At 46.6% G+C, this 22,474-nt stretch overlaps 1 protein-coding gene across 1 annotated transcript in view; it reads right to left on the bottom strand.

Annotated features, from left to right (window-relative positions):
- The window catches only part of Lamc2 (laminin subunit gamma 2), a 65,195-nt gene that overhangs the window by 24,502 nt on the left and 18,219 nt on the right, over positions 1 to 22,474 (bottom strand). Inside the window, exons 2-7 of the mRNA XM_059280409.1 lie at positions 21,763 to 21,951; positions 13,221 to 13,356; positions 8,546 to 8,644; positions 6,566 to 6,702; positions 5,239 to 5,361; positions 3,264 to 3,453 (exon numbers count right to left, since the gene is read on the bottom strand). Coding sequence (XP_059136392.1) covers positions 3,264 to 3,453; positions 5,239 to 5,361; positions 6,566 to 6,702; positions 8,546 to 8,644; positions 13,221 to 13,356; positions 21,763 to 21,951 — 874 coding nt within the window. The remainder of the gene's footprint in view (positions 1 to 3,263; positions 3,454 to 5,238; positions 5,362 to 6,565; positions 6,703 to 8,545; positions 8,645 to 13,220; positions 13,357 to 21,762; positions 21,952 to 22,474) is intronic.

Here is a 22,474-nt window from a genome sequence, read left to right as displayed (position 1 = left end):
GTCTCTGTGCTAACATTCAGATTTCTTTTTCCTAGAGTATCGGCTGTAAGGAGAACTCTTTCATCCCATTCACTGACTGGTTGATTAAGTAAAATTTGGTTGTGGGGCTGGGGATGCAACTCAGTGGCCGAGTATTTGCTTAACATATGTGAAGCCCTGCATTCAATCCCAGCATTGCAGTGAATGAATCAATTCATGAAAACAAAACAAAATGAAAAAGCAACACCACCACCAACAACAACAAAGTTGACTGTGTCCTTGGCTTGGGTGAGAAATTGTGGGACTGGAGGAAAGAAAGCTGGGTAGAGGTGATCACCATTCATCTCGGGAGCCTGAGCAGACAGTAACAATACAGTACACCGAGTGCTGTTAGCAATTCAGGAACAGTCCACCAGAGACACACGTGACCTGTCTGTGACTGCCTGGGGTTTGGAGAAGGCACATACAAAGAAAGGATGCAAGCTGAACCCCAAAGGATAAATTCACGGAGCTGAGGATGTGAGAATCCAGCCAGGAAGGGTGTGTACACATCATCATCATCATCAGAAGCACTCAGCTCATCACCTCCTCAGATGTGTACACTGTGGGTCTGCCTCTCTCTGCTCCTATTGCTCCTACTTCAGGTCGGCCCCCAGACCCCCTCCCTGCTCCATTGTGAATGTCTTCTGCTGGTTCAGTTAGGAGCTCTACCCAGGGCTGGGGAAATGGCTCTGAAGGTAAAGTGCTTGCCATGCGCACACAGAGACCTGATTGTGAACCCCCAGAACTCATGAAAAGTTGTGTGCAGTAGCACCAGCCTGCAATCACAGTGTTCCTATGGCCAGATGAGAGGTGGAAACAGAATCCCGGGGAGCTAGAGGGCAGGTTAAGCGCATGTCATTACAAACAGCAAGGAGAGCGAGCTTGTCTCAGGTGAGGTCACAGGTGAAGATAGACACCTGACATTGTCCTCTGAACTTACACCTCACATCATACACCTACATGTGTGCACACACACTTATACATACTTACATACAAGTATACATACACACATACACCTACACACACACTCATGCACAACACAAATGTGCATACATACCATATACCTGCACAGGTACACACACCCACACACCCCTACACAAACATTTTTTTTTTTTTTAAATTATGCTAGGCACTTAGAAGGCAGAAGCAGGCAGATTACTGATTTCCAGGCCAGCCAGGTGCAGGTGATACCATCTACGTATGTAAGAGGGGCTGGAGAGATGGTTCAGTATGTACTGTTCTTGCACAGGACCAGAGTGCAGTTCCCAATACCCATGCGCACACACACACACACACACACACACACACACACACACACACTTAAAAATAAATTTTAAGGGCTGGAGAGATGGCTCAGAGGTTAAGAGCACCAACTGTTCTTCCAGAGGTCCTGAGTTCAATTCCCAGCACCCACATGGTGGCTCACAACCATCTGTAATGAGATCTGGTGCCCTCTTCTGTATTCATAATAAATAAATAAATCTTAAAAAAATATAACTTAAAAAAATAAAATAAATTTTAAAACATTTAAATTATTATTGTGTGTAGATGTGCATGATGGGGTTGTCTCTTGTCACAGCACACATGCAGGGATCAGAGAACAACTTTATGGAGTCGGTTCTCTCTTTTCACTTTTTTTTCTTTTGTGGGATCCAGAGATCAAACTCCAGTTACCAGATCTGAGCCTCAAGTGCTTTTATCTGACAAGTCTCACTATGGAGCCCTGGCTGTCCTAGAACTCACTCTGCAGACCAGGCTGGCCTCGAACTCACAGAGATCCGCCTGCCTCTGCCACCTGAGTGCTGGGATTAAAGGCGTGGGCCACTGCTCCCTGTGACACTCCTTGATGTACAGCCCCTCAGTGGCTTTCTATCATCTTGCCAGCATAGACAAGATCTAAGCACCCTGGCCTGACACTTAAGATACAGCCTGGCGCCGGGCGGTGGTGGCGCACACCTTTAATCCCAGCACTTGGGAGGCAGAGCCAGGCGGATCTCTGTGAGTTCAAGGCCAGCCTGGATTACCAATTGAGTTCCAGGAAAGGCGCAAAGCTACACAGAGAAACCCTGTATCAAAAAACCAAAAAAAAAAAAAAAAAAAAAAAAAAAGCCTGATAAGTCTTTTCTAGACTTTTCGACCTGATTGATCTATCTCCCTTAAACATGCTATGTTCTAGCCACAACAATACATCTGTGGGGCTGGGGAGATGGCTCAGTGGTGAAGAGCACCAGCTGCTCTTCCAGAGGAACTGGGTTTGGTTCCCAGCACCCACATGGCAGCTCACAACCATCTACTTCTAGTTGCAGGGGATCCAGCAGCATCTCTGGACTCTGAGGACACCAGGCGTGTGTGTGTGTGTGTGTGTGTGTGTGTGTGTGTGTGTGTGTGTGTGTGTGTTTGTATTTGCCCCTATATAATGACTCTGCACATCCTCAGAAATTCACATGTGGAGGTCGTCTTTCTCTAATTTTTCTTTCTGGAAAAGCCTTGTGTATCTTTCCCCTCTCAGCGGACACACTTGATGTCTTTCTGAAGCTCTCCTTGACGTCTCCGGGCATAATCAAGCGCATTCCGAAATGAACACATAGCACCAAAGCAGCTACTGGACTATACTGCGCATGCTTTCAGGAGTGTCCTGTATCTTACCAGGCCACAGGCTCTGGGAGGACCAAGCTCCTCCTCCATCTTTCTTTCCTAGCCTCTTGCACAGGCGGGAGCACTGAGTGGGCGCAGCTCCCTTCCCCTGCCTCTCTGAACACACCAAAGCCACTTCTACAGGATGGGTGCAGTCTCTACGACGTCACCTACACCAGTTTCTCTGACCTCCGTCCTCCCCGGACGCTTCGCCTCGCTTCTTGCTGCACTCACGTTCAACTACCGGGAATTCCAGGTGCATTTCCTCCGACCCTTAACCTCCCCTGCTTCCTCTCCTTCAAGACTGCTGTCCACACTTCTCTCCATCACCCCAGGACAGCTGCGCCTCCGGTGTTTGTTCAGAATACCCATGTCCTCCCTGTCACCTCAGTCATCCAACAGGTGGCACTGCCATCCACGCCTCCCCAGGACCATGAATCTGCCAGCTACTGGAGGGAAGGAACAGTGGCCTGGTTCTGCATGGGATGACCACGCCTGGTAACCCACCTGGCTCAGAAGAGCTTACCGAATGAAGGCATGCCTGAATGGAGGTAGGAACCAAGGACTCACACCTCGCACTGTTGGGTGTGCTTGTGGCCTCTTTTTACCTGAACGTGTAAGTCTTTGTGAGTCCACAGGGAAGCGTCTTGCCAAGTGGCATCAGCGGAGCTCTGATCTGCAGGCCAGCCCCTTCCAGGATCACGTCGTAAGCAGACGGGTGTCTACCTCCCCTGTCCACACGGTAGTCGAAAGACAGGCTCTGTCCATAACTCACTTGCTGGTTACCAAGAAACTTGGCTGTGAAACAGATTGTTGAAAGATCAGAGGTACGGCTGGGAAGGCAAACTCATGAGCAAACTGAGTTGTTGGCAATTTCTGTGGGAGTCCTAGGAGACCTACCCACTCTTCTATCCCAAACCACCCCAACAGAAGAGTCAGGAAATGTCATGGGATGTCGGTATGAAGCTGTGAAGGTGCTCTAAAAAAGCTTCATCATAAGACAATTCTACTGCCGGGCAGTGGTGGTGCATGCCTTTACTCCCAGCACTTGAGAGGCAGAGGCAGATGGTCTACGAAGCGAGTTCCAGGACAACCAGGACTATACAGAGAAACCCTATCTCACAAAACAAAACAAAACAAAACAAAACAAGACAATTCTACCTATTAGATGGTTCATGGTGTGACCCTTACAGACAGGCTGATGAACAAGACCCATGGTAAAACAGCCAGAGTGCCATTGGTTACACGGTGTTTTATACTTTAGAGAATGCTTCTGCAGGCATCATATTTGTGTGTAGGTGTTGATGTGTGTGTACTTACATATGTGTACACATACGTGAACAGACATACGGAGGCTGGATATTGATGTTGGATGTCTTCCTCAATCACTCTCCACCTTAGTTTTTGAACCTGGTTTCTCACTGACCCTAGAACTCACCAATTTGGCAAGCCTCTCTGGCTAGCAAGCCCTGGGGATTCTCCTGTCTCTACTGTCCTAGGGCTGGGGTTACAGGCACATACCACGATGGCCAGCTTTCCAGGAGAGTGCTTAGCATTCAAAGTCAGGTCCTCACGCTCGCAGGACAAAGCCATCTCCCCAGCTCTGCACGTATCTAACGGCAGTCATTCCTGACTGTTAGCATGCCCATTCTCACTTAATAGTTGAGAGGACTGAAGTTCCGAGACATTAAAAGAACCACTTGCTTGGGAAGTGCCCATTAGCTAAAGAAATATTAACTATGATTGAAATGCCAGCCAGACCTTTGCCACTCAGATCACTAACAATATTTTTAAAGCTTTAACACGCACTTTGGGGCTGGAGAGATGGCTCAGCAGTTAATAAATAGTGTTTCCTGCTCTTCCAGAGGGCCTGAGTTAAGTTCCCAGCACACACATTGTGTGGCTCACAATCACCTATAACTACAGCTCCAGGAGACCCAACACTCTCTTCTGGCCTCTGAGGGAACTTGCACACGTATGCATTCCCCCACACAGACAAATACATACCATAAATTAAGAATTTTAACTTTTTTTTTTTTTTTGAGACAGGATTTCTCGGTGTAGTTTTTGGTGCCTGTCCTGGATCTCGCTCTATAGACCAGGCTGGACTCCAACTCACAGAGATCCACCTGGCTCTGCCTCCCGAGTGCTGGGATTGAAGGTGTGCACCACCACCGCCTGGCCAAGAATTTTAACTTTTTAAAAAGACATTCTTTGTTTTTGCTTTTCCATAGACCTGTGAAGTTTGATTTCAAGCTCTAATAGGAAATCTAGAAACTTCCCATTTGTAGTACGTACACATCAACACATACACACAAATAGGATGCCTGCAGAAGCATTCTCTAAAGTATAAAACACCGTGTAACCAATGGCACTGGGCCTCTCAGCAGGGGCTGACCTCTACGATTCCTGGACTGTTCTAGAGTGTTAGGACATGGTGAATTATCAAATTGGGCCTGAGCTCCAGCTGTCTCCGGGAGCTGCTGCGGCTCCAGTAAGGGGGATGGTTCCCATGACACAGCTTGTCTGTCCTGACTCTGTAGTCCTATACAGTGGCTTCTACGGAAGTCACCCGTCACATACCAGGCGCCACAAAGTAGACTGGGTCCGATCTTCGGGCAGAACTAAACACATCCCCGTGACGCTGTGACCAGTGGAGTTTTGCAGGAGCCCCGTTCCTCTGAACTGCTTGCCAGCCATCGACACCTGCAAGACAACGAGGCCACTCTGACACAACTCCCATCATCCCCTGAGTTAAGCAAGGCAGGACTTGCTTGCCAAAAAGTCCTAGAAGGAGTAGGAAGGTTTTTTTCCCCCATTCTTTCACAGTTTTCAAAATCCCCCAATCACTTCTATCCACCAGCTCCTGTCCGTGGCTGCTTTGACTTAAAAAATATATCTGTTTTCATGCATTTTTATTTATTTTGTGTTTGTGTTTGTGTTTGTGTGTGTGTGTGTGTGTGTGTGTGTGTGTGTGTGTGTGTACATGCCACAGTTTCTGAAGGTCTTTCTCCACCATGAGGGTCCTAGGAATCAAACTCAAGTCCTCAGGCTTGGCGGCAAGTGCACTTACCCCTGAGCTCTCTCACTGGCCCTTTGCCTTATCTTTGGCTAACTCTTATCTTTGGACTCCAGTGATTCAAGCTTATGATTCCAGGCTTGTTTTCACCTGCCTGTAATTTGTATTTTTATCATACTTACAAAAACAAGATCTGGCCTTAATGAGGTCAGACAGACACTCAAACCAGCTGAAATAATATCAATTTCTAACATGTTTATACTGTCCTGAAGCATGCTAACTAAGGAGATACATGAACTCGATGTATGTGGGTAGGATGTTATTAGTGAGTGTGGATTCTGGGATGTCCTCATAAATCTCTCTTTCACATGAATAATCCTCTGTGGTTTTGAAATAGATATGGGTGGGAAGCACAGGGTTATAAATAGCTGGTCTCTTTTTAGCTGTTTTTAAGTTATTCATATGCTGTACAGCTGTAATTTTTCAAGATATACGGTTTGTCTTATCCCAAAATAATGTGCATTACAAAACAATACAAGAGGACTAGAGATGTAGCTCAGTTGGTAAAATGCCTGCCTGGCACGCATGAGGTCCTGGGTTCCATCCCAGGTACAGAACTGAACTGGGTATGATGGAGCAGTTTTGTAATTCCAGGACCTGGGAGGTGGAAGCAGGATGATCAGAAGTTCAAGGCTGTCCTCTGCAGCATGTGGCGTTCAAGGCCAGTCTGGACTACGTCTGTCCTAATAAACACCAGTAAGAGAATTGCTAATGAGGACTTGAGAGGCCGTCCTGAGAGTAGGGAAGCCACTCTCAGTAATCACGAATCACAGAGCCTTGTGCGGTGTTGAATATATAGAGATCGCAAGACACTGTGCTGGGCTACTTTACCCTGAGAGAAAGTTGAGGTGATCTTGTGGACACTGAAGTCTGCAGAGCTGTGGCAGCTGGCTGAATGCCCATAGCAGAAACACTGAGTACAGCCATCAGGGTTTGCCCTGTCCAGATGATAGTACCCAGGTCGGCACCTGCAGCAGAGCAGAATTGTAGAAGTCAGGGTGATGCTGCGGTTATTTCTTATTTCACAGAGACGACCAGGCTGATTCAGCCTCTTCCCATTTTCTCTCCCACTTGGCACCATTAGTTCCCAGAGTGGAGAAGACAGCAAGGTTTACATACCACCCCACTGCAGACCACCAGAGGCCATCACAACCCCCGCCCCCCCCCACACACACACACAAATGAGAGTGTTCACTTTTTCTGCCTTCAGCGGAGCCTTGGTAGTCTGGAAACTGGATGACTGACCCACTCTTGGTGATGGATGGAGGTTGGTGGGTGGTGCAGGGAGGGATGGGACAGGAGTATGCAGAGCAGACCTGCCCTGGAGCAAGTGTTTTTGGAGGCAAAGTAGGGGTCAGAAAGGCAAATCTCTCACCTCAGTCTCTATCCAGCTATCCCAATCCACAAGACCTTTCAAGGACTGGTATAGTGGCACATGTCTATAATCCCAGTACTTGGGAAATAGAGGCAGGAGGGCACCCTCGGCTACTGTAGCAAGTTCTAAACCCCCATCTCAAAACATAAAAAAAAAAAAGGATAATAAAAAGGCTTTCAAGCAAGAAGTGGTATAATCCTACCATTTGGGAGGATGAGGCAGGAGGATTGCCATGACTTCAAGGCTAGCCTGGCTACACAATGAGTTCTAGGCCAGCCTCTGTTACAGAGCAAAGCTCTGTCTCAACTCTGCCTCCCCACCCCTACCGCAAAATGCTTTAAAAAAAAAAATACTGTGTGTGTGTTTGTGTGTCTGTGTGGGTGTGTGTCACATGTGTGTAGGTGCCTGGGTCCCAAAGAGGGCACTGGGCCCCACGAGTTGGAGTTACAAGCAGTTGTGAGCCACTGGACAGGGATGCTGGGATTCCAACCAGGACCCTCTGGAAGAGCAGGAAGCACTCTTCACTGACGCGCCGTCTTTCCAGGGTGCCTCCCCCCACCACATACACGAAGGCTTTCAAAAAGTGACTGCTTTCTTAGAGCTCAAGCTAGTTATCGCTAACTCTCTCTTCAGCAGCAAAGAACCCCCTGGAAACACAAGCTAGGAATGCATTTGGCACTTCCACGGCCCAGGTAGAAGTGTTTGGCAGGCTGCCAGGAAAAACGCTTGCTTTCTTTTAAGGAATTGAGAAGGAGCCTTTCAGCTGTGAGGCCACCCTCACCGCGCCTCGGCTCACAGTCATCTCAGGGGAGAGCAGAGGATGGTCTGAACACAGTTTGTACTTAAGGGATGTCCTGAGGCAGCAACTGAGGGTGAATGGCTCCTCGCTGCTCCACCTGCCCCAACATGGCTCAGGCCCAAAGGGCTCCAACGTGGTGCCTCAGTTCAAGTGCGTGCATGTAACCACCATCCCCTCCCTGGGGCGGTTCCTTCTCAGCGCACGATGGTTATATATGGCCATACGCTGCCACAGTCCCTGTTACAAGGATTTTCCTCAACTTGTTTAATTAGGCCAGGCATTTCCCAAGACCCACTCAGTCACAAGATCTCATTATGGCATACCGTAACCTTGGATCCTAGCACCTGGGAATCACAGCCAGCTGGCTAGGGGACTCCCTGGGGCCCTCTGCCACTGCCACCATCACAGTCAAAGCAACAAGAAGGGACCCAGAGCAGAAAATGGACTGCAATCAGTCGCAGGCAGGTCTTGATTTTTTGGTTCTGTTTTTTAAGCTCAGCTTTTGAGGACAGGGTGTAAGAAGTTCTTTAACATTTGCTCAGGATCTCCTTCCCGTAATTGTACATGGGGGATTAATTCTCATGCCAGGTGCCAGGGCACTCTCCCTAAAGCCTTCAGAGACATGGTTCTCACAGACCTGTCACAGCGCTCTCCAGTGACAGCTGGTTTGCAGACACAGCGGCCAGAATCACAGGGTCCAGAGATGCCAGCTGGGTCACAGTCACAATTGGAATCTCTGGGAAGGAAAAAAAAAAAAAGAAAGAACATTTGGAGTCAATTTCTAATCTTAAATTCATACACACAAAAGTTAGCTGCCCCAAGTGAGCAGCATCTCATGGCCACACTCTCCTTCAGGGAGGCTTCGCTTAGCAGTCACCCTTCATGTCTTTATGTATTTAAGCCAGTGAGGCAGCAACCAGTGATGAGCCCTTTGCTAGCTACCCAGCATGAGAAGAATGTGCCAAGTTCTTACAAAACTGTTTAGTTTGGTTGACCAAAGAGTTTAGTCTTTCTTTAATTTATAATTCATTTCTCTATAATTTAATAAATGATATAATTTAATTCGATAATGTCTTTTAGGATAGTGGAGACCATCTACTCACTGTTGCGGTGTGCTCAGGTTCTTCCTTTGGGTACGGCCTCTACTGAGATATAACCCCCATGCCATGGGATTCATCCACGCACAGTGAACACTTTGCCCACTTGTAATCAGCTCTCAGAGTTGTACAACCATCCCATAAAGACCAAATTGCAAGCATTTTCAGTGCTCCTAAAAGAACCATGCCGCCATTCCCTCCCTTCAGTCCCATCCCCAGCTGCATGTGGCCACTAATGATCTTTCTCTCTTTCTTCAGATTTGCCTATTCTGGATATTTCCTATTGAAATCATACCATATGTGGTCATTTGTGACTGACTTATTTCACGTATCATCGGTTTTCAAGGTCTGCCCATGTCATATCATGGAGTATATATTCTTCTGATGGCTGAATAAAATCCCACTGTAAGGACTGGCCATAACTTGCATATCTCTTCATTAGCTGTTAGATATTTGGTTTGCTCCCAGTTCTTAGCTATAATGAACAATGTTTCCATGAACTTCTATACACAAGGCTTTGCACATTTTCTACATGTTTACTTATTGCGCATGTGCATCTAGGAGTGGAATTGCTGGCTTTGCTGGCTTTTGTGTTCCTGAACAGTAAGACTCTCACTGTAGGTACCAATGCTGTCATCTCATCTGGGCACCGTCTCCCTGTCTCATGACTGGCACCGTTTTCCATCACTCATTTTGGCACACGCTCACACATCCACCTTGTCAGTCTAAAACCAAAGGTATCCGCTCTTCCCTACTATTCAAACTCTGCTCAGCCTCCTCAAAGCCCTTCTCACGGAGAAAGAGTGAACAATGTTCCCCTCCGGCTGTCCTGTGACCCCATCAAACCTTGCCCAAACCTGCTTGACTCTTTCACCTTCACATCCCCCATCCAATCAATGCTGGATCTAATCAGGCTCAAGTCCAGAATCCCTCTCCAGCCTTTGTCTCTGTTCCCCTGGCCTCCTTTGTGTCTGCGCTTCCTCCACAGTCCTTCTCCAGATCACCTGACAAACACACTCTCAGCGTCTACTGCACTAGGAACCAGGGATTGGATGAGAAATGGGAACCGGCCCTGATTCTTGAGGTTTCAAGTTGTGCGTAGATACAGGATCAGTAACAGCAGGGATGTGTAATGGCCGCTGCAGCCATGCTGAAACACCCCAGTGCCTCTTCCTCTCCCCAGTTCCAGGCACTGAACCCAGCAGAGGTCAGAACAAAGCAGGGCTCTCACTCCAGTAAGAGGAAGGAACAAACACTGATAGCAAAGGACAGAGCCAAATACAAGTAATGTGTGGGGTGAGGAAAGTAAGCGAGGGTCCTGGAGGGGATGATGCGGTGCCATGGGGCCCCTTGACGTGCTTCATGGCTTAGCAGGAAAAGGGATGGAGGCCACACACACCGATTCCTTGAAGCAGGGGCTGTGGCTGGCATGTGGGAACCAGAAGATCGACAAGAAACTGACCTAAGAGTGCCAGGGAGGGCTGGAAGAGGGTCATCTGTGCAAAGGCCCAGAGGAAAGAAAATCAGACGGTAGCTGGGGTACTGCCAGGACGGCCAGGAGGATGTGCCTAGCTAGACAAGGAACTGTAACTAGGTGTGACGGGCGAGCGATGTTATCAAGCCTGACCTAGTTTCTTATCGTTTTTCTCTGGAGACTAGAGAAACTTGTAGCTATATGATATTATAGAAAAGCAGCATCTTTTCCCTTCCCACAGCCTGACGTCACCCAGGTTTGAAGGCTGCAATCTGATGGGTTGTAGGTGGAGATGGAGTTAACGTTTCCCACTGCTGGAAACAGCTGGCCAGGAACATGCCCTTCTTCTTATCCATGCTGAACCCAAAACCAGACTTTCAGGAACCAAACAGAACCAAGAGGACTTGTGGATGGAGATGCCCCAATCTCCTTCTAATATCCACGCCCCCAAACCAGAGCCCTCACAGTGCAGGCCAGAAAGAAGAAATAGGAATTTTCTAAACTGAGTGTTGTGACTCACACCTCCTAACCTAGCTCTGTGGAGACTGAGGCAGGGGGATCATTTGAGGCCAGCCTGATCTACACAATAAGACCTTGTCTCAAAACAAAAACAACAATAAAACAAACAACACACACACACAAACACACACAAAACAAAAACAGGGAGAGAGGAAAAGAAAGGAGAGAGAGACAGACAGACAGACAGACAGACAGACAGAGACAGAGAGAGAAAAAGAGAGACTAGTACTGAAGTTATTCACTAAATGAATCTTCCTAACCAGGACATCTTCTCTACTGCAAAAGTGAAGTAATGTATCAAACATTAACAGTGCCAGACTAGGAAAGGTCTTGGGGACAGTCCCTCGAAGAAGTGGCCCAGACAGCTACTTAGATTCAGCACCGATCTTTCAATACCAGCAAATGGCCAGTGAGCCGCCGGCCAGGGGTCTATCTGAACTTTGCTGTTGGCTAACATGCCAACTATATTACCAAATCAAGCTTGTTTTGACTGTCCTGCAGTATGACAGTCATTGGAAAGACAAGTTTCACAAAAGAGTGTATTCAGGAGGGGCCACGTGTGGAAAACGGTTTGGAGATATTTCCGGGGTTAAGGTATGAGGACAGGTGGTTGGAAGTTAGGAAGTAGTTAGTGGTCTGAACATTTGTCAGCTATTACCCTCGAGACCCACATGTCAGAGGTGTTATCTAGTCCTCCAAAACAGACAATGTTTAGAGACAACTTAGGCAAGTCACCAAGAGCAGCTGAGTCTAGGAAAGCAATAATTAAGAGCAAATTGAGTTTAGGAAGTAAATAAGAACTGGGAAAGTTTTTAAAGTAGGGGGTTGGGGATTTAGCTCAGTGGTAGAGCGCTTGCCTAGCAAGCGCAAGGCCCTGGGTTCTGTCCTCAGCTCTGAAAAAAAAAAAAAAGACAAAAGCTTTCAAAGTAGGAACCGAGCAAGTTAAGTCTCAAAAAGAAAGAACTAGGGCCCGGCTAAGTTGAGAAAACTAATGAGAGCAGCTTAAGCCTAGGGAAACATGCAGGCAGGTGATGGAGCTGTCAGCAGCAGCCTAAGTCCAGAGGGTTTATGTAGCTTTCCTTTTGGTCTCAGAAATTCCTCCGCCAGTACCCTTCTGGCTAATTCTTCATCACCAAGCTCGCCCTGCTACCCCTCAGCTCTGCATCTCTGTGATAGTACGTGATATAGAGTGCAGTCTCTGTCTCTGTCTTCCTTCAGGAAGAAATCTGAGGACAGAAAGCAGATGCTTCAAAGTAAAGGAAGAAAAGAAAAGAAGCCGGGCGGTGGTGGCGCACGCCTTTAATCCCAGCACTCAGGAGGCAGAGGGAGGTAGATTTCTTTGAGTTTGAGGCCAGCCTGGTCTACAGAGTGAGTTCCAGGATATCCAAGACTGTTTCAAAGAGAAATCCTGTCTTGAAAAATCCAAAAGAAAGAATGAAAGGAAGGAAGGAAGGAAAGGAAAGGAAAGGAAAGGAAAGGAAAGGAAAGGAAAGGAAAGGAAAGGAAAGGAAAGGAAAGGAAAGGAAAGTTCACTGAGGTCAGATGGGTCCAGCTGAAATGTGGAAGTCCCCCCCCGCAACTCCACCCCCCCACACACACCCCCGTTCACTAAGGAAGGCCAAATACTTGCATCCAGCTCCAAAATCTCTGGGTTTCCCAAACAGGTCCATCATCACCAGTAACAATGGGCATTTAATTTTTTCATGGTTTAAATATCTTCTTATTAAAATGAGTATAATTGCAATCCCAGGCATTCAGGATTTGTACAAGGATTAAATCTGATAACCCCACATGAAGAATTCACAACAGTGTTTGGCACCCTGCAGGTGTTATTATTGCCCTAGGAACAGCTATGGCAGAGTAAAGGACTCCGTGACAGCTAATCTTGGTTGTCAAACTACACCCGGGGAAGAAGGAGCCTCAGTTGAAGACTGGCTTGTGAGTGAGTCTTTGGGGCATTTTCTTGATACCTAATTGATGGAGGAGAGCCTGCCCACTGTAGGCGAAACCATTCCTAGGTAGGAGGGTCTGGGCTGTATGAGAAAGGTAGCTGACCATGACATGGAGAGCAAACCAGAAAGCAGCATCCCTGCACGGTCTCTACCTCAGTTCCTGCCGCCAGTTCCTGCCTTGACTTCCCTCAACAGTGGACTGTCGCTTGGAAGTGAAACATAAAATAAACCCTTTCCTCCCCGAGTTGTTAAGTTAGGGCAGATGCTTACAGTTGTCTCTGGTCTCGAGCACACCCAGCATCAGTGAGCATGTGGAAGCCTGGCTGGCATCGGTCACACCTGGGTCCTGTCACACCTGGCTTACACCTACACTGTCCAGAGTTGTCACATCCGGCACTGAGAGAACCTGTAACCCACAAGGTGGGGAGAAAGAGAAGAAGAAAATACTCGTAAGGCATTAAAAAAAAATGACTGTCTCCTCATGGGGGCTCAATACACACTAAGTGATGTGCACCATTCACTGCCTTGAACAAGGAGTCCCCGTCATTTAATACTCTACTCAGTAGGGGACATTTTGACAGCTGAGGATGCCTGCTTCACAGAAAGAAGAGAATGACTCACGAAAACATTTTTGTTTACATATTTGCTCCAACTAGACATTAGGGAACACATAGTGCCTTTCTTTTTCTTTCTTTCTTCTTCTTTTTTTTAATCCCATCAATAGGGTGTGGTAAGGCATGCCTATCATCCCTGCACTCTGGGAGCTTCAGTATAACAACTGCAAATTCAGTCTGCCTGGTCTACATCTTGAGTTTAAAACTCAAGGAGAAAAATCAATGAACGAGCATATTTCTATTAGCGTATCAGAAGGAGCAACTTTCTCTCTTGTATCTAGCCACCAAAGACCATTTTTAGGGGCCAGTCCTTGACTTGTGTGTGTTTATGTGAACGTGAGCATGCACGTGGAGACCAGAGGACAAACTCCAGTTGTGCTTCCTCGGGTATTCTCCACCCATCCCCCATGCCCCATCCCAGCCCCTGCCCCACCCCCACCCAGGCAGAATAGGCTCTTTAGCTGGCCTGGAACTCACCAAGTAGATTAACCTGTTTAGGACTGCCTGCCTCTGCCTCCCCAGCACCATGATTTCAAGTGTGTGCCACCCTTCCAATTTTTTTTAAACATGGGTTCTAAGGATCAAACTGAGGCCCTACCAACAGTTTACTGACTGAGCTATCTCCCTAGCCCTAGTGGCATGATTTTTTTTTAAAGCACACATGAAAAAGCCCCTTAATCAAGAATGTGTCCACCTGCCAGGAGAAGCAGAAAGCTTCACTTAGGTGAAATCTCCTGGTGGCCCAGTCACTGCCTCAGAGTCATTGTCATGTTCATTTTGTTCAACGGTGTATATTCACTATCTACACTGATGGGTTTAATAAGAACATTTTTGAGATAAGATCTCATGTACATAAGGCTTGCTTACAACTCAGTGTGTAGCCGAGGATGGCCTTGGACACACGATCTCCTGCACCCCCAAGCGCTAGGATTACAGGTATGAACCGCCACACCAATTGTGCAGTGCTGGGGACTGAACCAGGACTTCATGCATGCTAGACAATCACTGTACCAACTGAGCTCCATCCCCAGCTCAAAAGGACACTTTTGTTCAGGAGTGCCTTTGACCATATTAATTCCCCCGTTACATTCACCCACCTGCCCCGACTCTTCCCTTTCACTGCTCTGCTCCTCCTCCCAAAGAGTCCTGCTTTAATTTTCTTATACACATGTATACATGGTTATATAACCTAGGTTCCATGTGAGAGAAAACAATATTTGTCTTTCTTACTATGTTTACTATGAGCTCCAATTCCACCGATTTTCCCTTAATAATGTAAGCTCATCTCCGTGTGAAATAAACTCCACTGTGTGTGTATACCACCTTTCTTTCTGTTGATGGACACCTAGGCTGATCTTAAAGATTAGCTTCTGTGCACTGTATCATAATGACTCAGTTTCCCATAGACACGTTCTGTAAAATGGGTCCTCCGGGTGGTACATTGATGGCAAGAGAGAAAGACTCGGGCTGGGGGTAGCAAGCATAGTGGGATTTCACCACTTCCAGCACATGCCCTTTTACCACCCCAGTCTGAGTTTCCACCTTCCCTCTGCACCTCCCCCTTAGCCTCTACACACCTCAGCCTCCATCCAGAGGAAGATGGAGAACGTTTGCTGAAGACTATTCGGTTTTGTTTAAGTCCCCCAGACAAGGAGTCAGATGCAAACCCCAGGATCCTAGCCTGCTGGACCCCACCTCTCCTCATCCACTCCTGTTCTCTCAGGCCAGCAGAGATGCTGCTGTCTGCTCTACTCAGGGCATGTGCATGCTGCTTCCCAGAGACATTTGCCCTGACTGCTTCTTCAGTCTGGAACGCTCTTTTGCAGCAGTCAGGACACTGAGACAGGAGGGTCAGAAGTTCAATACCAACCTCAGCTGTTTATGGAGTTTGAAGCCAGCCTGAGATAGAGACACTATTTGGAGAACTAAAATAAAATAATCAGACCACAGAGCTAAAAAAGAAAATTCCTGCTGGGATTCTGATGGATAACATTACACAGAAGTCCTTCTGTAATGAATTTTTTTTTAAACATAAATGGATGATTTGATAATCCCCAAGCATATTTTCCTGTTCAAATTAATGTTAATTATGTTTTCAACTTCAGAAAACCCTGCAATCATGTCTCAGAAATGATTGTTCTTGTGCTGGCAAGATGGTCCAGTGGATAAAAGTGCTCAACACTAAGTCTGGTGACCTGAGTTCAATTCCTGCAACCCACGAGGTAAAAGAAGAAAACAGACTCCTCCAAGCTGTCCTCTGTGGCACGTGACCCTCTCACCCCATAGAGGAATAAAGGCAAAATAATTAAGAGCTCTTCCTCCCCCTTTAAGGGAATTATTATTATTATAAGGTAGCAAAGAGAACTCTGTTATGGCTTGATCCAAATAGTCCCAATTTTATTCTCTAGAATATTCTTCTAAGAGGAACTGTGTTAAACGGTCCCAGCATTAGGAAAGTTGAGAACCATTGCTCTCGAGGAAGCTGGAGGCCAAGAAAACAGCCCCAGCTTTGAGTTCAACAGATCTCAAGTCAAATCCTAGGAACTTCTAGCTGCATGTCTCTGGGCAAACTGCTTACATGTGATTTCTCTTAAGTGTGAATGAAAGCATACACCTCGCGGGGCTGTTGTAAAACTAAGAGCTAATCTGTAAGAGGTGCCTAATCCAGTGTCTCACATATAGTAAAAGTTTAAAAATGTAGTTAACGCTACACTAATAGACTGTTATAGTGTTAGCACTATACTAGTAATTTACCCCGAGGCAGCATCCTTCAGGCCTTCAAAGTTGGCATGGGACTGTTTGATGTCTCCAAATGCGAACATAACTAATTTAACTCACATTCTAAAACGTCTAAAATAACAGCACTGGGTTTTAAAAGTGCTTTGCTAGAATGAAAACACCTGCCCCAACATCTACCTTATAAGCTGGGCTCAGGGATTGTGAACAATTGGCTTTAAAGATGAAGAACAGCCTTCAGGTTTGTGTCTCAGGGTGCGTTCTCAGGTAAATGATCTCTATGTGCCTCTGAGGGTGCAGGAGGTGTCAAAAGGATTTATACTTCAAATTAAGCCAAGATAGCTCTCATGTGAGCCTTCCTCCCTCCGTGGTGTGTGTCTGTGGGTGTGCGCGCACACGTGCGTATGCACATGCACGCTTGGGATATAGCTCAATAGTAAAGAACTTGCTCAGCATGTGCAAGGCTCTGGGTTCAAGCCTCAACATCATAAACACACACACACACACACACACACACACACACAAACACACACACACATACATGCATATAAACACATTTTAAAGAACAGAAATAGGCTAATCAGAGTAATACACAGTCATAGTTATGTAAAAAAGTAATGAAAGGAGAGAACAAGCCCACTGATATTGAAGCCCACACACCTCAAGAACTTGGGTGTCATGAGAGGAAAAAGTGAGCGCACACAGAGCTTTTTAAAGCATCTGCAAAAGGCTAGCAGGACTTAGATTATGTGACTCGAAACAAGTGATGGCCACTCAGCATTGTTGCTGGGACCACAGTCATCGCCTAAATAAGCCCACTGTGGGCTGGGGAGAACTCAGTGGACAAGGCACTCCTGTGTGGGGACCAGAGTCTGAGTCTCCAGCACCTGACTCTAATTTCAGTGTTCAGGGGGCTGAGCTATATCTCAAGCTCTCTCCATACTGTTTTATTTTGAGACAAGGTCTCATTACAATGCACAGACTGCCCATGAACTTGCTCAGGAGCAAGTCGGCTGGCTAGCTAGCTGAACGTGAGAGCTCCTGTTCAGTGAGAAACCCTACACCTCAATTAAAAAACAATTGGAGAACAATCAAGGAAGATACCCAAGATTGGGCTCTGGCCTCCACACCATGCACACCAACCCTCACACACTCATGCCTATATACATGCAGACATACATACTCCCCATATACACACCTCATCTGCACACACGGACATGATATAAGCTCGCTTCTAAATTTATGAGAAATCGTTGTGAAGACCAAACTACACTGAGCAGCATTCAACTGTTGGCTTCATTTGCCGTTGTGAGCTAATCTTTCTGTACACTGTAAAGATGCGTCTCTGCCTAAGGCACCTTCTGATTGGTTGAATAAAGAGCTGAATGCCCAATAGCTAGGCAGAAAAGAATAGGCGGGACTTCTGAGGAGAGAGAGGAACTCAGGGGTTAGAACCTCGGTGTGCAAGAAATGCCAGCAAGACACTGAGGAAGTCAGATATACAGAATGGAGGAGAGAAACACATGGCCAAACATAGGTTAACAGAAACAGGTTAATTTCAGTTCTAAGAGCTAGTTGGGAACAAGCCTAAGCTAAGGCCAGGCTTTTGTTATTGATAATAAGTCTCCAGGTCATTATTTGGGGACTGGCAGTCCAAAAAAAAGTCCAACAAGAAAGATAGATTATAACTTACCACACATGAAGTGATGGCAATTTTTTTCTTTTTTAAGATTCTTTTTTCATTTGAAATAGCAATTTCACTGCTATTACAAATTCTTTCAAGTAATTACTTGAAAATGGAAATGACCTTGCAGTTGATTTGGGAGACTATGAAATCACACAGGAAATTAAAGTAGACCTTTAATTCCACCTACTTGGGAGGCTGAGGCAGGAAGATTGCAATCCCAAGGCCAGCTGGATTACAGAGCAAGTTTAAGGACAGTCTGGGCAGCTTAATGAGACCCTGTCTCAAAGTAAAACAATCTAAAGAGGTAATTGGGATAAGTTCAGTGACAGGGCACTTGCCCAGCGTGCACCGGGCTCTAGGTTCAGTCTCTAACACTCCTTCCTCAAACCAGGCTGCTGGTTTAGTGATGCACAAAGCCCAGGTATAGTTAAGAACACGTGGGGGAAACAGTTTCTCCCACCAGTGTGTCCCTCAGCCTAGGCAGCTGGACCTGAAGCTTTTGTGTCTTCATCTCTCCAGCAGGAATGTGGGTGTGTGACAGGCACAGCCTGCCAGGCTACGAAAATGTTTTGGAAAGTATAAAGCGTTAGTCAGCCCTTAGGAAATCCAGGTTTTCTGGGGGACCTGGCTGCTTTGAATAGAAACTCAGTATTCTGATTTTTTTTTTTCATTCATATGGAAGGGACAGGAAGGACCTGTTCTGGGGACAGAAGACCTGGATTATATTTGTACCTCTCAAAGTTCCTTGCTGGGAGATTTCAGGCTACTTATTAACTTTCTAGGTCAACTTCTCCACTGTTAAAGATACTTTCAGGCTGGGCAGTAGTGGTACACACCTCTAATCCCAGCACTTGGGAGGCAGAGGCAGGCGGATCTCTGTGAGTTCAAGGCCAGCCTGGTCTACAGAGTTAGTTCCAGGACAGCCAGGGCTACACAAAGAAATCCTGTCTCAAAAAACAAAACAAAACAAAACAAACAAACAAAAAGAAAAAGGATACTCTCAGATATTCAATGCTAAAGTGGGGTTATTAATAATGAGTAAAATGTTAACAAATCATTTTAGGTTCATATATGGTCACTATGAGGCTCCCGTTGTGCCAGGATTTTGTTTTCGGTTTTTTTTCGTTTGTTTAGTTGTTTGGTTGTTTGTTTGGTTAGTTTTTCAAGACAGGATTTCTCTCTGTGTAGCCCTGGCTTTCCTGGAACTCACTGTGTAGACCAGGCTGGCCTTGAACTAAGAGAGATCTGCCTGCCTCTGCCTCCTAAGTGCTGGGATAAAAGGTGTGTGCCACCACCACCCTACCCTCAAGATATTATTTTATTATTTATCTCTTTTTACTTTTTGAGGCAGTTTCATGTAGCCCAAGCTGGCCTTGAACTTGCTATGTAGCTGAGACCGATCTTGAACTCCTGGTCCTCTTACCTCTGTTTCCCAAGTGCTGGGATTACAAGTTGGTGCTGTCACACCTGGGTAGGATATGATTTTTAAAAAGGTCAGTGTTCCAGACGGTTGGGACCTCAACCTCTATCTTCATAAGAATATCTATTATTGACTATACTTTGCTAACCTGTCTATCACGTGCTTAATTATTCCTGCACTATAATGTGATGCAAATACCCAGATCACCTTTTCTCTAATAGGAACGCTAGAGCACTGAGAGGTGACACTGTATGTCCCAAGAGACCCAGAGGTAGCCACACAGGCAAGATCTGAACCTGGACTGTCTGGCTCCCAAACCCACCACTATCAGCTATGATATGAGTAAACCTAGGCTAAAATCCTTGCTCTGCCCTTAGTTCTGCACTCCTGCACAGGCATCTTCCTGTCCCTTCTACCTGTTCAGATGGTTATCTGTGAAGGTTAATTACTGAATAAAAAGCACTTCCCACCAGGCTCCACCCCCACCAGGCTCCACCCCACTAGGCTCAACCTCCCACCAGGCTCCACCCACCACTGGCTCCCAGGAAGTCCCAGATGCCTCCAGAGAAGACATGCTTTCTGAGGCTGGGTGAGTGGGAACCATACAGAGAGACTGATGAGGAAGCTTTCCTCATCAGTCTCTCTGTCCAGCAGCTCATTCCTTGTCTCCTCTGGAATTAGAACCTTGTGGTCTGCCAGGCTTTGCCGGGGAGCCCACTGAATCTGACTACATCCTCACTGACCACTTTGTGAGGACCACTCAGCTTCTGTGATACACGGTGAAGCTGCGTGTTTGATGGAGATCTTGGCTCCCCCAAGAATCTCAAATACCCATTAAAATAGAACAATTTTTCTCTTGCTTTTTCTTTTTCCTTTTTTTTTTTTTTTTTTTTTCCAGAGCAGGGCCTTGGGCTTGCTAGGCAAGCGCTCTACCACTGAGCTAAATCCCCAACCCCCTCTTGCTTTTTCTTTATGAAGTCCATGTGAGAAGTGTCATGGTGAAAACTGAGAAATCTAAGAGGTTCTGGATGTTGGGTTAACTAAACATATAACTAAACAGACTGGATTCAGACTACACCAGAACAACAAACTCAGGTGAACCTGGGACTGCCCCCAGATCTGTATCATCCCAGGGCATTCCAGTTTTCTAGAAAGTTCCTGACACATTCCACTAACAACTCGTTTTGGCTTCACCGAAACCTGCTCAATTGCAGCTGTGAATTGGTTTCACACAGCTACACCGAGCCACGCTAAGGTGCTACACTTTAAGTGTGCACCACGTTATGCTCTTGAACACTTTCCAACAAGGAGAAGCATCAAATACCAGGAAAGATAATAGACAAATGAGGTACCAATAAAAACCTCCGCATGTTTATAGACCTGTCCTTCCCCTGATGCATTTACTAATATGTGTGGATGGTCAACCCACCCATGATGAACACAGCCCAATGTGGGCATCTCTGTATACAATAGACACCTACAGTTTGGACTGGAGGAGACACCAAAAATCAATAATCCCTACCTCCCCTGTGAACCCACTCCCCGTCAGGAGCTTCCTATCTGGTGGTTGCTCTTGCGAACAGCTCTGGTCTTTCTCTGGAGTTTTCTGCTGCTAACACCTAACATGGCCACAGAAACAGGTCCTTACAATCCGCCTTTTTCCTCCTTTTTGGTTTTTGACATAGGATCTCATGTAACCTAGGTAACTCTGTGTGTCTGAGAATGACCATGAACTCCCGATCCTCCTGCTTCTACCTCCCAAGGGCTAGGATTACAGGCAGATGCCACCACACCCAGCTAATCACTCTTCTCAACAGCCTGGTCAGAACAATGGTGGATGTGAAGAACTGTCACTGAAAGTGACCAGGCTTCCTTTGTCCCCAGGTCACAAAAAAGTTAGCCACCGGACTCCCAGGTGTGGTAACATTTATCTGTGATTCCAGCTCCTCCTTGAGCAGGAAGATCAAGAATGAGAAGCCAGCCTAAGCAATTTAGGGTTTATCTCAAAATTACAAACATTTAAAGGGCATATAGCTCTGCAGTAGAACACTGCCCAGCACGTACAAGGCTCTGTGTTAAATTCTCAGTACTGAAAAGAATGTATATGACTCTCCACACTAGAATTCACACTAGCGGCACTGAAGACCCTGCTCCTCCCGTTACCCCCAGTGTTAAACATTTCCTCACAGGCAGGAATTGCTACAACGACCAATGTCTGGGAGGGGGGACCCAGTGGTGCAACATCTCCCTCTTGGCTGGCTTGTTCCCCGCTCCTTCCTCTTTCCCTTCTCTCTGACTTCCCTCTTCCCTCCGTCTGTCTCCCCTCTCTCCTTCCTTCGCCCTCTTCCCACCGACCTTTTGAGTGGCAGTTGCAGGGTAGGCAGCGGTCTCTCTCCCGCTGCCGGTAAAAGCCCTCCCGGCACCTCTCGCAGCGAATCCCGGCCGTGTTGTCATTGCAGTTGAGGCAGCGGAACCCATGGCCCGTCTGTCGCTGGAGCTCCTGGTCAAAGATGCACTGTCTGGATTTCCCATTGCAGTCACAGACTAGGGGAGAGGGGAGAGAGGGTCAGAAACAAGCAAAAGCATCAGACTATTCCCCCAGGTGGTTATTATCACGTATGCAGGGGCTGCTACATGTTGACTTAAGCTACTCAGGGCCATTGGGGCAGAGTGAGGACTCTTGTTCCACCTAAAGGAAGCAGCAATCACATAGTGCCGGGGTGATCGTTGTCTGGGAAACATGAATTCAGGGTCACCAAATTGTCCAATTACATAAGAGAAGCCAAAAAGCTTGGTAATGCTTTTAATATGAAAATTCATGGTTTGAATATCTGCAGAGCACTCATTTGGATCACTGTGTAAACAAACCAACAGAACAAGTCAATGAGCTAACAGGGAACTGCCAGGCATGGACGCTCATCCAACTCTGTAGCAGCTCATGATGTCCACTATGGAAGACTCAACAACGTCAAGGCTGAGTGGCTGATCTGGCCATCTAGACTGTTGGGATAATCTTTTTATACACATCTGTGTGAAGATGTGCCTATGTCCTTCCTCAATTTCCTAA

This window comes from Peromyscus eremicus, chromosome 15 (assembly GCF_949786415.1).
Source record: "Peromyscus eremicus chromosome 15, PerEre_H2_v1, whole genome shotgun sequence".
Lineage (NCBI taxonomy): Eukaryota > Metazoa > Chordata > Mammalia > Rodentia > Cricetidae > Peromyscus > Peromyscus eremicus.
The sequence above is the reverse complement of the archived record's forward strand: the minus strand, read 5'-3'. Positions and strand labels throughout refer to the sequence as shown.